This window comes from Silurus meridionalis, chromosome 11 (assembly GCF_014805685.1).
Source record: "Silurus meridionalis isolate SWU-2019-XX chromosome 11, ASM1480568v1, whole genome shotgun sequence".
NCBI lineage: Eukaryota > Metazoa > Chordata > Actinopteri > Siluriformes > Siluridae > Silurus > Silurus meridionalis.
Genome location: NC_060894.1, coordinates 13,956,069 through 13,969,927, shown reverse-complemented (window position 1 = coordinate 13,969,927; position 13,859 = coordinate 13,956,069). Strand labels below are relative to the sequence as shown.

Sequence of the window (13,859 nt, the reverse complement as noted above, 5' to 3'; positions counted from 1 at the left end):
GCTGGGTTGAAATCTTATCCAATCAGAAGCAGCTTCACGATGCTCTCAGACTCCACCCTGTCTAGTTGTAAATAAGCCCCGCCCCTCGCCTGCGCATGCCGAGACAACAAAGAGCACGTTTCGAGGACAGTCACTGATGGACCGATGTACTGATGGACTGTTTAACACATTTTGGCTACCTGGTAATAGTTCAACACACAATACAGGTTTAACTGAATGGTTCTTCTAAACGTATTATCACGTAAATTACATTCATTAATCACGATCTACGAGTTGTGACAGTGTTGTCACGACATCAGCCTAACACGCATTTGTCCCTGTCACGAAGCAGACACAAAGCGAAAGCCAGGTGATTTCACTGCTAATCTGTAAAAACACTCTATAATTAAGTTTCTAAATGTCAATTTTGGTGACACTGAAAGACACCGCTATGCTTAAGATTCTAGATGTCCCATGCATTACCTTGTCTTTAATATATGCAGTGTATACCATAGCTTATAGAAAATGTATAAGTCTAAAAACTGATTTGTTTAAGACCATTTGTTTGTTACTTATCAATACTACTGAGAAGGTGTTTTGCATTGAATGTGGTAATGCCTAAATGGAATGAGATGAGGTCATTGTTAACACAGTAAACATCACCACGTGCTCATGACAGTCTGTAATGTCTAAAAAAAAAACTGAACACTGGGACCACTAGGACATCTAGTGGTGACAATAGGTAGTGCAGCTACACGCTTCTGGTATGTTTTTTAAGTGTTGACTGAAATTGTTCCCCAGACTGAACAAATCATAGTAATTTCTACATTAGAGAATTTATTTTAGTGTATTTTTAATCTGTTGTTTATTGTCACGTGCACCTATAGTGTAAAGTGTCCAAAGCTAAAATCATGCTCCAGAAATGACAACATCAGGCCAAACTTCACCTATAACCTGTCTGATCAAGACAAAAATCATACACTCACTATGTCTGATCTAGTGTGGGTTTGGTTTATGTTTAATTTATTTTGATTTAATGCACTTAAATACAAATTGAATGTTCATTCATCAAGATCGTCCAACATCAAGGACACATTTCCAAATATGAATATACATGTTAACATAAAAAAAGATATGCCAGAAAGAAACCTGCATGAATAATAACTGCAAAAAAAAGTGCATGAATAATAACTGCAAAAAAAAGTGCATGAATAATAACTGCTCTTTGGGTGTGAAAATGCATGTGTTTATGCATGGAATCTACACTAAGCAAAGCATTTTCTAATAATGATTTATTTGTACACTGAACATTGTAATATCCAGAAAAATATTAGAGCTACTCATATTACAAAACAAATTACAGAACACAAAAAATATAAAATATGATTCTAAGTAGATAGGGGCTATAAACTAATACAAACCTGATTCCAAAAAAGTTGGGACACGGTACAAATTGTGAATAAAAACAGAATGCAATGATGTGGAAGTTTCAAATTTCAATATTTTATTCAGGGAAAAATAAGTTGATTTTAAATTTCATGGCATCAACACATCTCAAAAAATTGGGACAAGACCATGTTTAACACTGTGTGGCATCCCCTCTTCTTTTTATAACAGTCTGCAAATGTCTGGGGACTGAGGAGACAATTTGCTCAAGTTTAGGAATAGGAATGTTGTCCCATTCTTGTCTAATAAAGGCTTCTAGCTGCTCAACTGTCTTAGGTCTTTTTTGTCACATCTTCCTCTTTATGTTGCGCCAATTGTTTTCTATGGGTGAAAGATCTGGACTGGAGGCTGGCCATTTCAGTACCCGGATCCTTCTTCTACGCAGCCATAATGTTGTAATTGATGCAGTATGTGGTCTGGCATTGTCATGTTGGAAAATGCAAGGTCTTCCCTGAAAGAGACGGAGTCTGGATGGGAGCATATGTTGTTCTAGAACTTGGATATACCTTTCAGCACTAATGGTGCTTTTCCAGATGTGTGAGCTGCCCATGCCACACACACTCATATAACCCCATACCATCAGAGCCCATGTTGTTATTTCCATTACAGTAGCATTCCTGTATGTGATGCAGTGCCGTCTATGGGCCCAAAGATCACGGGCATCCAGTACGGTTTTCCGGCCTTGAACCTTATGCACAGAGATTGTTCCAGATTCTCTGAATCTTTGGATGATGATATGCACTGTAGATGATAATAACTTCAAACTCTTTGCAATCTTTCTCTGAAAAACTCCTTTCTGATATTGCTTCACTATTTTTCGCCACAGCATTGGGGGAATTGGTGATCCTCTGCCTATCTTGACTTCTGAGGGACACTCTGCCACTCTGAGAGGCTCTTTTTATACTCAATTGACCTAATAAGTTGCAAATTGGCCCTACAGCTGTTCCTTATATGTACATTTAACTTTTCTGGCCTCTTATTGCTACCAGTCCTTTTTGGAATGTGTAGCTCTCATGAAATCCAAAATGAGCCAATATTTGGCATGACATTTCAAAATGTCTCACTTTCAACATATAATCTGAGTTATTTATATTATATTGTGAATAAAATATAAGTTTATGAGATTTGTAAATTATTGCATTCCTTTTTTATTCACAATTTGTACAGTGTCCCAACTTTTTTGGAATCGGTTTGTAAATGTAATGCTTACATTAACGCAAAAAGACCCTTTTTCCTATTATGCATATTTGTATAAACAGAATACTGTGCAAAGCAGGCATAGTTGTAGGAAGTTGTAAATAAAATGCATCAAAGTGAGAATGCTTTTATAAATAAAAGTGTTAATGTTTTTTTTTTATCAATTAACAAAATGGAGAGTAAATGAACAGAAGAGAAATCAATATATCAATATTTGGCATGACCACACTTTGACTTTCAGTTGTTTTGCACACTTTGTATACTTGCACAAAGTCAGGTATTTTGTATGCTCAGGTACATGAATAACCAATTATACTAAGCATGTGCTAACAATCATAAATTTCATATGCAGGGTAAAAGATAGAAATCTGTCATTATAAAAACCTTTTAACAGCTGGTATTCGCCCACCTGAAGAATGTAATAGAACAGCTATTGGATACCCTACAGTTTGCCTACCAAGCAAACAGATCAGTTGATGATGCAGTCAACATGGGGCTGCACTATATTTTGCAACACCTTGACTGGTCCATATATGGAGGGATATAGGGATATATGCCCGGATTGTTTGTTGACTTCAGTTCAGCATTTAATACAATAATCCCAAAAATTCACCACTCTAAACTCCTAAAACTCACTATACCCCCTTCCATCTGTGAGTGGATCAGCAGCTTCCTGACAGGCAGGAAACAACAGGTGTGGCTGGGTGCGGTTTCCTCCAGTATACTCAGGTATGTGTCCTCTCCCCACTGATATTCTCCCTCCATACATATGATTGCACATCCAGTGACCCAACTGTTAAAATCCTGAAATTTGCAGATGTTACAACCCTAATTGGACTCATACATGATGGCGACGAGTCTGCATATCTGCAGGAGGTGCTATGGTGCAGATGAACAAAAGTCTGCTATCTAAAAAAGTAAATAAAGAAAGTAAATATATGCATATGGTTTCTAGACTGAGGGACAAAAAAACAATTATATTGAAACTTGAGTTAATATTTTGAAATGACGACAGGGAGATGAAATAAAAAACTACTCTGTACAGTAAATATAGTACATAAAGGTAATTTTACACATGTATTACATCATACAGAAAGTGTGTGTACCTATTAAAATTCACTATATTCAATCTGTTTTTTTTTTTTTCTGCTGGAATATTATTATAACAAAGTTTGGTTGAATCCCACATGGCTTTCTTTTTAAGATACTATCTAAACAGAGTTTAAAGGCACCCACTACATGTTGCAATATTAAAAACAGCATCTGATTACAGTGGAAACTTCACAAATAAATAAGTTAGAAATAATACATCCAGCAAAATCACATATATGTTTTTAAAGGATGTGTTTAGGTTAGCACAGGATCACAGTGCAAAGTAATTCATTCAAATTCATGTGATATTAGAACTCATATTGCAATGTGGTTTGTAGCTTGGATATGTTTAATATATGGGGCAGCAGCACAATACATATACAGAGCAAGAGCTTTTACACAATATGTTGTGAAAAATTGGCACTGTAAAATTGAAAACATCATTATAAGCAAATGCTTTTTTACTCGTGTATAACCTCAGTTTCATTTACCGGTACATCTATCATAAGTCAATGGATATTGGTGTGCATATATTTCTTTGTATGGAAATCCTAATCTGGTTGATCAAGGATTAAGAGATCAAACATAAAACAAATCTTTGCTCTTTAAAAATTATAAATTAATTATATTTGTTTTCTTTTTTATATCAAATTATTATTATGTGCATATTAATAATGAAGATAAGGCAGATCAGATAAAATAAGACCAAAAGACATTATGAAACATTTAGAAAAACATTTATATCATCCAGTGATATAAAAAAAATATAATATACATTGTCTAATTTATTTATACCTTATGAATTGCAAACTGTGCAGGTTACAGTGCTAAAAACCATCAGTGTTCTGTAGGAAATAAAGAAATCCTCATCAACTAAAGACCAATCAGACAACAATCCTCATTATTTTACCCATTTAATGAAACTGCTGAAGGAAAGACTATGAATGAGATGCTACAGTATGTGTATCCTACTAGTGCTAGCCAGAATATAGTGAGGGCACAATAGTAAAAAGGCATCTGGTCCCAAGAGATTGGATATCATTCACACCAGGAAGATTTTAGATGAAACATTTGCGGCAACATTTCATCACACAGAGTAAAAAAACAGCATGCAACACGAGCTCTTAGAAACTAGATCACAGTGTCTTAGCTTATTCTTCATTCATGTTACATGAATGCAGCACATCACATACAGTACAGCAGCAGTTATAAGCCAAAACCTCCTCCAAGACTTGAAAACTCTCAAATCCACATCTACACCAATGAGCTATTCAAGTGCAGTGGGGTAACTATGAAAATAATGTGCAGCAAGGGGAAATCAATGACGGTGAACTGCATAACCCAGTGAAGAAAGCACATTTATATCTTTATTATCTATCCACATTTTACTCCCACTACACACATTGATGAAAAATTTCATTGAATCTAAAACCCAGATAGGGAAATAAAATAGAATGACATATACATATATATGTATATGTACGGACATATACAACATTTTTTTGGAAATGCTTTTTTTCTCAGGTTCTGCTAAAATACTGACTGGACTATTCCAAAGGTGTGAAAGAAAAGGCTACAAAATTTGCAGTTCCTGACGAACAAAGCATTGACCATGGCAAGAGTTTTGACCATAGCAGTTTTTCATTTTTAACCACATGTTTTCTATATAATTTAGCTAGTGAGAAAGCAGGCTATGCCCTTGCCTTTAATCATCATCTTACTAATTAAGTGCAAAACAGTTGTTTGTAGGAAGCCTGAACCCACATACTGGACTAGATTTCTTTGGACTATTGGAGTGGTCCATCCTTTCACTGGACCACTCATGTGTAATTTAAAATCATGTCATTTCAGTTTTCTCCACTCAGATCACATGGTTGAAGCCTGGAAATTTCTGGTAAACTTGTTAGCTCAGTTTGAGGCTTCAATAAATATAAGACCTCTCCTAAACCCAAGTGCATACAACATAAAATATTGTAAGAAAAATACACAAAGACTAGTATTAAGAAGTGAGGCCGAGGCTGAACCTTCACACTGAAATCCTTGCAATGTATCAGTGACTGGCCATGTCAGGTGATTACACAGTTTGAAATCCCCATGTGCATGTGAAATACAGTTGCTGGTGAAATATGAACTTGAATGTGGTGAATTATTTACTTGATAAGCCTGTAGAAGTCTTTAAAAGGTAGATAGAATCTCACTGTGGAAGAGCGTGTGGGATAGAGGAAAGAGGACAGGCACAACAGGTCGGTTCACCGGCGTCACCGCCGTTCTTTATTTACGTTCTTGGGGTTTTTCTGTGGGGTTTGTTATCGCACTGGTGTCTGGTCGCTCCATGCTCGCACGGCTCTATTGGCATACACACACACACACACACACACACACACAAACACACACACACGCCTCCACTCCCTCGGCTTTTATGCATTTTCTGGTCACTGCAAAGAAAGCACAGACATCAGGTTTTATTAGATGCAGGTGAGGCAAATCTCCGCTTACCTGAGTCCTGCCCCGCCCCCCATTCACAAACTGACGCTCGGCCACGCCCCCGCTGCCACACACCCCCACCGCCCAAATCAGGCCGGGGAGCCGTTCGGCCCGCCACCGACTCCCCCCCCACCCTGCCGCGAGAGGAAGTCGGCCACGACCATCTGCGCCCCCGGTCTGTCCGGAACTTAAATGGCAGAAGTGCTAGATACCGGCCAGTGATCCGCGCGTTGGTATCCTTCATGCGATGGAGCCACTGGAGCGGGGCGTGGTCCGAACAGAGGGTGAAGGCCCGTCCCAGCAGATAGTAACGGAGGGTAAGGACCGCCCATTTGATGGCCAGGCACTCCCTCTTGATAGTGCTGTACCGTCTTTCCCGCACCGACAGCTTACGGCTTATGAACAGCACCGGCCGTTCCTCCCCCTCCACCATCTGGGACAACACGTCCCCCAGCCCTCCGTCCGACGCGTCGGTCTGCAAAACAAAGGGGAGAGAGAAATCAGGTGCATGCAAAAGCGGACCCCCGCAAAACGCGGCTTTAACACGCGTAAAAGCCTGTTGGCACGGCTCCGACCACTGGACCAGATCTGGAGCTCCCTTTTTAGTGAGATCGGTCAGCGAGCTGGTGATGTCCGAAAACATAGGGATGAACCTCCTATAATGATTCGCCAGCACCAGGAACCGTCTCACCTCTTAGGTCTCGGACAGGCCGCAATCGCTGCCGTCTTGTCAATCTGGGGACGCACCTGCCCATGACCCAAGTGGAAACCCAGATACCGTACCTCCACCCGCCCAATCGCGCACTTCTTTGGGTTCGCTGTGAGCCCTGCCCGTCTCAAGGTCCGCAGGACCGCCCTGAGATGTTGCAGGTGCCGCGGCCAGTCATTGCTGTAAATGACAATGTCGTCCAGATACGAAGCGGCGTAACCATTGTGCGGGCGGAAAATCCGGTCCATCAGACGTTGAAACGTCGCCGGGGCTCCGAACAAACCAAACGGAAGTGTCACGAACTGGTGTAAGCCGAACGGAGTGGAGAAAGCCATTTTTTCCCGGGACATTGGCGTCAAGGGGATCTGCCAATATCCCTTGGTTAAATCCAGTGTCGAATAAAAGCGAGCCGCACCTAACCGATCGAGCAGCTCATCGATGCGAGGCATTGGATATGCGTCGAATTTAGACACCGCATTGACCTTACGATAGTCCACACAGAACCGGACCGACCCGTCGGGCTTGGGAACCAAGACCACCGGGCTGCTCCAGTCGCTGTGGGACTCCTCGACCACCCCCGTGTCGAGCATGGCCTGAAGCTCTTCCCGTACCACGTTTTTTTTGTGTTCGGGCAGGCGGTACGGGCGGCTGCGCACTACGATCCCAGGAGACATCTAGATATGGTGCTCTATGAGATTCGTACGCCCAGGCAGGGGAGAGAATACGTTCGCAAACTCTTGCTGTAGTTCTGCGACCTGTGCTCTCTGCGACGGCGAGAGGTGGTCTCCACAGGGGACCGAGGCGGGTTCGGATGCGGTTTTTGACCGTACCTCCGGTCCCAACTCCTCCCTCTCCGGGATCACGGTCGCTAGAGACACAGGCACCACCTCGTTCCACGCTTTCAGGAGATTGAGGTGGTACACCTGGAGTGCCCCGCCCCTGTCTGTGCGCCGCACCTCATAGTCAACATCCCCCACCCGCCGTGTAACCACAAAAGGTCCTTGCCACTTGGCGAGTAATTTAGAGCTCGACGTGGGTAGCAGAACGAGGACCTTGTCCCCAGGTGAGAATAGCCGAAGCCGCGCACCCTTGTCGTACAGCCGGGCTTGCCGTTCCTGCGCCTGTAGCAAATTCTCCATGGTTAATTGTCCCAGTGAATGGAGCTTTGCTCTCAGGTCCAGGACGTATTGGATCTCGTTCTTTGCGCTCGAAAAGCTCCAGGAAGGCCTCCACATCATCCTGGGTGCCCATCTTGGTTAGCGGTATGCCTGCTGGAGGACGGGAGGGGGGCTGGCCGGGGCCTCTCTGGTCGCCAGGGCCTCACGGAACGCCGCTCGGTCCTCCGTCGGGGTTTGGATCACCGCTTCGAACCGCTGCTCCTGCTCCGCCCGCACCTGGAGGAACGCCTGGTGCTGGGTCTGCTGGAGCTCCGCAATCGCTTTCACTAGCTCCGCCAGCGGTGACGGTTCCATCCCTGCCCGACCTGCGTTCCTTTTTCCCGGGTTTCGGCACCACTGTGGGAGAGCGTGTGGGATAGAGGAAAGAGGACAGGCACAACAGGTCGGTTCACCGGCGTCACCGCCGTTCTTTATTTACATTCTTGGGGTTTTTCTCTTGGGTTTATTATCGCACTGGTATCTGGTCGCTCCGTGCTCGCACGGCTCTATTGGCATACACACACACACACACACGCCTCCGCTCCCTCGGTTTTTATGCATTTTCTGGTCACTGCAAAGAAAGCACAGACATCAGGTTTTATTAGATGCAGGTGAGGCAAATCTCCACTTACCTGAGTCCTGCCCCGCCCCCCATTCACAAACTGACGCTCGGCCACGCCCCCGCTGCCACACTCACATTGCAAAAGGACAGATGACAAAAGAATATTTTTTGTTTGAATAAAAAGGTTGAAGCCTTTTTGTTCAGCATGCTTAGTATTTAAAAGAAGAAGCTAGTCTGCCAAAAGAGTCTTGAAGCACATAACCTTGATAAATTACGAATGCAGGGGCAATTTTTTAATTAAATTCCATTTTCAACTTGATAAAATTAAATGTATCCACTTTTAAGTATATTAATAGTTTGCCATATTTATTTTGCCATGGAATAGACATTATGCAATATATTGCTCATCTGATTATATGTGAACCCTCTGGACTAATTTCATGGCATTCCATCTCATACTACTACTACTACCACAACCAAAGTCAATTTATACTAATAATATTAAAATTCAATTTAATTCAAATTCTAAAATCAATTCAATGCACTTTTAACAATGGACATTGTCCCAAAGCAGCTTTACAGAAATAAATAATAAAAAATTTGAATATATATGTTAGTGCCTATAGAATTATCCCTTAATGAGCAAGCCATTGGTGATGGTGGTAAGGAAAAACTCACAGAGATGAGATGGTATGAGGAAGAAACCTAGAAAAAAAAAATCAAAAGGGAACCCGTCCTCTTCAGGGTGGCATCAAATGTCCATTCATAATAGTTTTATCCTTGTTATGGTGTACTTTTCAATGGTGAGATTTTAAACCCAGATCTGTTAATGCAAATTGCAGGTCTAAGCCATTGTAGCAGACTGTTCAAATCAATTACAGTCCAAACCCATCCTCATAGTTTTGGTGTTGCTCAGTGAATTCATGAGGCACTTTTTAGGCTGTTCATGTGGAACCATCCTCAGCTTGCACAGAGTGGTCTTCAGTTCAATAAAACTCAATGAGGTAGGGCGTTGCTCAGATAGATCAGAAAAATTGAAAAGGACAGGATCACTGACCACTGCTACCTCAGAAGCATGTTTAACTCGACAGAGAGAGAAAAAGAGAAAGAGAGAAAGAGAGAGAGAGAGAGAGAGAGAGAGAGAGAGAGAGAAAGAGAGAAAGAGAGAGAGTGAGAGAGGGAGAAAAGGAGAATAGATGGGTGACAGACTGCCGTCAACATCCGAGTTCATCAAAATACTATATCCATGATTCCTTCAGATCGCCTCATTTAGTTAAGAAAAAATTACATATATTTCTTAGTATTTGTTTTGCGAACAACTAACTTAAGGGAGTTAGAAAACTCAAGGTTTTCCTGTTCAAATTCAGACACAAAGCCAATGTATTTTGATCAAATAACATTATTTCATTCCAAGAGCTGTTTTTTGTGTTATATTTATCATTTTTCAGCACTCAACTTGTGCCTCTTGAAAAATTTCCATATTAAACTATCTAAATTGCTGACACAAACATCATCCCTTATATCAATACATAGGGTAATATTTTAAACACTCGCCACTCATGATGCCACCATGACTGCATATTACTTGGGTCACGACTGATTATAAGCGGCGTATTTATTTTGAACGGTGATTACACTGACCGGAACTACCTGTACATTATTCCAGCCAATCCAGAATCCAGTATTCAGACCCCATCGTATAACGTGCTTTATTTTGTTTAGTACTACCCTCCGTAGTCACAAGACCATTCTGACTGACTAAAAAATCCATCATTCCGAAATGATTTGTAACTGAGTTTGTCCAATTTATTTAATAGATATACTTTATTGAATTAATGTATCGGGTGTTATTCTCTCATATAGAACATTCTCTCATATAGAACAGATGCACGGTTCCCAATTTTCGAAGTCTGCAGGGTGTTTTAAATAAATAAAGAAGACCATTTCCACCTGTGCCAATTCCCTGTACTTGTTTCAGTCGCATTTTTCTCTCTATTTATTGATAAATGAAGCTCGCGCTGATTGTGTATTATGGTGGGATGTGCATTTAGTTAATTAAATTTCCATTATATTATTATATGGAATCATTTTATTCATTATTAAATCATATAATATGTAAAATAGTCACTGGTCTGTGATGCAAAAATCTTCTGGTTCTGGACCAATAAGTGGTGTGCCGTCAGGGCCAGCAAGGCCTTCTTTGTTGGCCTAAACACTATCAGAAACACTGCCTACATTTACAACCTAAATTCTAATATTTGTTCCATCATATTGTATTAATTTAATTATATTCTCTTCATTTAGTAGTGTTTCTTTTGGCTGCACTGCCACTGTATGTGAATGTTAGATTTTTTGTCCAATCAGATTTCAGCCTCTTTGTACTGCCATGTCAATCTAATCGGCCTTCACAGTCAGTAATGCTGGCCTTTTTACGTTAGTCTCTATAAATGTGTTTGTTTCTTTAACCAATTAGAATTTAAATTCACCTCACTGGGCCAGCTAGCTGGCCCAAAATAGCGTCATCAATTTTCCATTCTATGATTGTTTGGTCAGAGGGAAACTGTTACAGCCAAGTTTAACTATCAAAACACGTCTGTAACGATCTGCACCCATTAATACACCTGAGTTAGACTTTTTTATGCCTATGGAGGAAGAGAAATTGATTTGGTCTCAGACATACTATTTTAAGAAAAGCTAGACATCGTGAAGAGAGGTCATCCAACCCTGAAGCTAGCTAGCGTGTCTCAGCACTGGAAATGGTTTGTTCTCCACTTCCAGACCAGTGAATACGAGCGGTATGACTGGCTTACAGCCTCTGAGGGGCGCTGCAAATTATGAGTATGCATCTCTTGTGAGTAGGTTGTATTTTATTCATTTTTGGTATTTGGTTGTTTGTTTTTGTCATGTCATTAGACAAATATTGGATCTAAATTGCTCCAGATGATGTAGGTGGCACAGTTGCAATTAAAGTGTAGAGGTGTGGAGCTTGCTTTAGTAAAATAGATTTCACCCTCGATATGTAAAATGCCTCTATCTCTGTAATGATGTTATATTGGGTTTTTGTATTGTATTGATGGTTTCTATAATTGCAACGTGATAGTGGTGGTATTAAGAGGTGGATTAAGTCGGGTAAATGCCCATTGAAGGCCCAGGTACCAAATGCATGGCCCGCCACTAGGACCACCGCTGTACAGGTGTGCATAGATGACCACTTCTTCCTCAGAATTCTCCTACCAATGTACCCCATGTACCTTTTTTTGTACATGTCCAAACCATGCATAGATGACCACTAGTGGGCGCTATTTACTCACTAGTTAGAAGACGAGCCTCGATCCATTCTATTTCAGAAAGCAGTAGTCGGGGTGTTTAATAGAACACGTTTGAATGTCGTTTTGACGTGCAGCGCTATTATAATATAGCGTTTAAAAATAAAACAATCAACATTTTGATTATGATTAGCATCATGATTAAACACACAGCTGGACGTGTCCGATTTGTGTCCTGCTTTCTACTGTCTTTCGGTAAGTAAACGCTGCTGAACTACCCTATGGAGTCCATGTGCGGATGCAGTGGCTGGAGCTCGTATTCTCATTAAGGCTGCTGTTTGTCCTGGAGAACGCAGACTGCACGCTGCACTGAACATCCTTTTGTTTATGTGTGTATTTCTGCAGCTTCTCCGTTCAGCGGCGCTCGTGAAGGGACATCGGGAGGCTCTCAAGTGAGAACAAACCGCCGGACGCAGAGCTGCGTTTCTGCTCTGATCCTCTCCAAACACTGAGACCGATACGAATAGTTATTGTGACTGTTAATTAAAGAAATCGAAACTCCCTCAAGGAAAATACTTACAGTGAAATCAAATGTTACAGTGTAGCTTTACTCCTATACTAAGACAAAACCAATGATCTTTAAACAGTATCTTTATTCCTTTATCTTTAGCAATCTCTTTAACCTGGTTAGTGTCAGAGTGGACCCAAAACACTAGGTGCATGGCAGGGAGGGACACAATAAATGGGATGCCAGAAATCTCAGGGCATCATGAACACTCATTTAGACCTACAGTCAATTTAGTGCAGCCTGCTCTAATGCGTTTAGCAGGTGGGAGGAAACTGACCTGGACATTCACGGAAATCTCGAGAGTAAACTCAAGCCCAAGATCTAGCTAACAACCCTGGAGCTGGGAGGTGCAAACCTTGTGCTCCAGCATGCTACTTTTCTTTAAACAGTGAACCTCAGTGAACAGTGAAAGAGTTTATTGTAGACACAGGTTACCATTTTGACATCCCTGTCAGCAGTGGCAAAAAGCAGAGGGTAAATTTGTGCTTGAATGACACAACTACACTTTAGTGCAGATGTTTTTAATAAAGTGTGCGATAACATAAGATAACATAAGATAATGTTATCTTAAAACTCCTATCCTCACCAGTGATTAACTTGACATGCTAGCATGTTAATAATGTGTACAATGTGTACAAGTAATCCTAAAGCATTTTGACAATAACAAAATTTTAGCTGTAACCTCAAATAAAATATAATTCTGAGAGTACTTTGTCCTCAAGTGAATTGGCTGATAGCTAGTGCTCTGAATCTATAGTAATGTAAAAAATCTTACCTACTGCAAACGCTACTTGTATTCTCACTGTTGAAAAAAATTGGCCACAATGAGAACTTTAAATATTTGATAAAAGTTAATACTGTAGGTAAGGGATCTAGGAGACATCTGTAATTTTATGCAAAATCAGAAACCATATAAAACAGCATCTGAGCAATCTTGGACATAGTCAAATGTATCTAGCATTTGTTATTTATTTTTTATTTTTTTTATTTTATTTTATTTTTTTATTATTTATTTATCACATTCTTTTCATATCCCAGCTTGTTTAGAAGCAGGGGTCAGACATGATACAGCACCTCTAAAGCACAGAGGGTTAAGGCGCCAGGAGTGACAGCTTGACAATATCAGAGCTTGAACCCCCAACCAGTAACAAAGCACCTTAACCACTGAGCTGCAACTTTTTTTTAATTATTTGATCATTTTGCTTCTTTTTTTAAATAAATATTTCAACTTAGGAAACTTATCTTGCAATATTCAAAGACTTTCACCCTTCATGAGTAAAACCATATGAGTTTGAGCCTTATAACAAGAAGACATGCACCAGGACACCTAACATTAGTTATTCATTTGTTTATTAAGGAGATTTTAAAGTCTGCTTGCATCTCACAGCAATGAAAAGAT

At 40.7% G+C, this 13,859-nt stretch overlaps 1 protein-coding gene across 7 annotated transcripts in view; it reads left to right on the top strand.

The window, feature by feature from the left end:
* Positions 1-93: 93 nt before the first annotated feature.
* The window catches only part of b3glctb (beta 3-glucosyltransferase b), a 50,533-nt gene continuing 36,767 nt past the window's right edge, over positions 94-13,859 (top strand). For 3 of the 7 annotated variants that reach the window (XR_006927412.1, XM_046862032.1, XM_046862026.1), the window contains exons 1-2: positions 11,981-12,147; positions 12,298-12,344. Coding sequence is in view for 5 of the 7 variants with exons in the window: in XM_046862032.1 (XP_046717988.1) it covers positions 12,078-12,147; positions 12,298-12,344 (117 nt within the window). In the remaining 2 variants the exon portion in view is untranslated. Of the gene's footprint in view, positions 350-3,288; positions 3,352-3,439; positions 3,540-11,980; positions 12,148-12,297; positions 12,345-13,859 lie in introns of those variants that run through there. The other 4 variants (XM_046862029.1, XM_046862028.1, XM_046862030.1 and 1 more) reach the window with 4 other exon arrangements.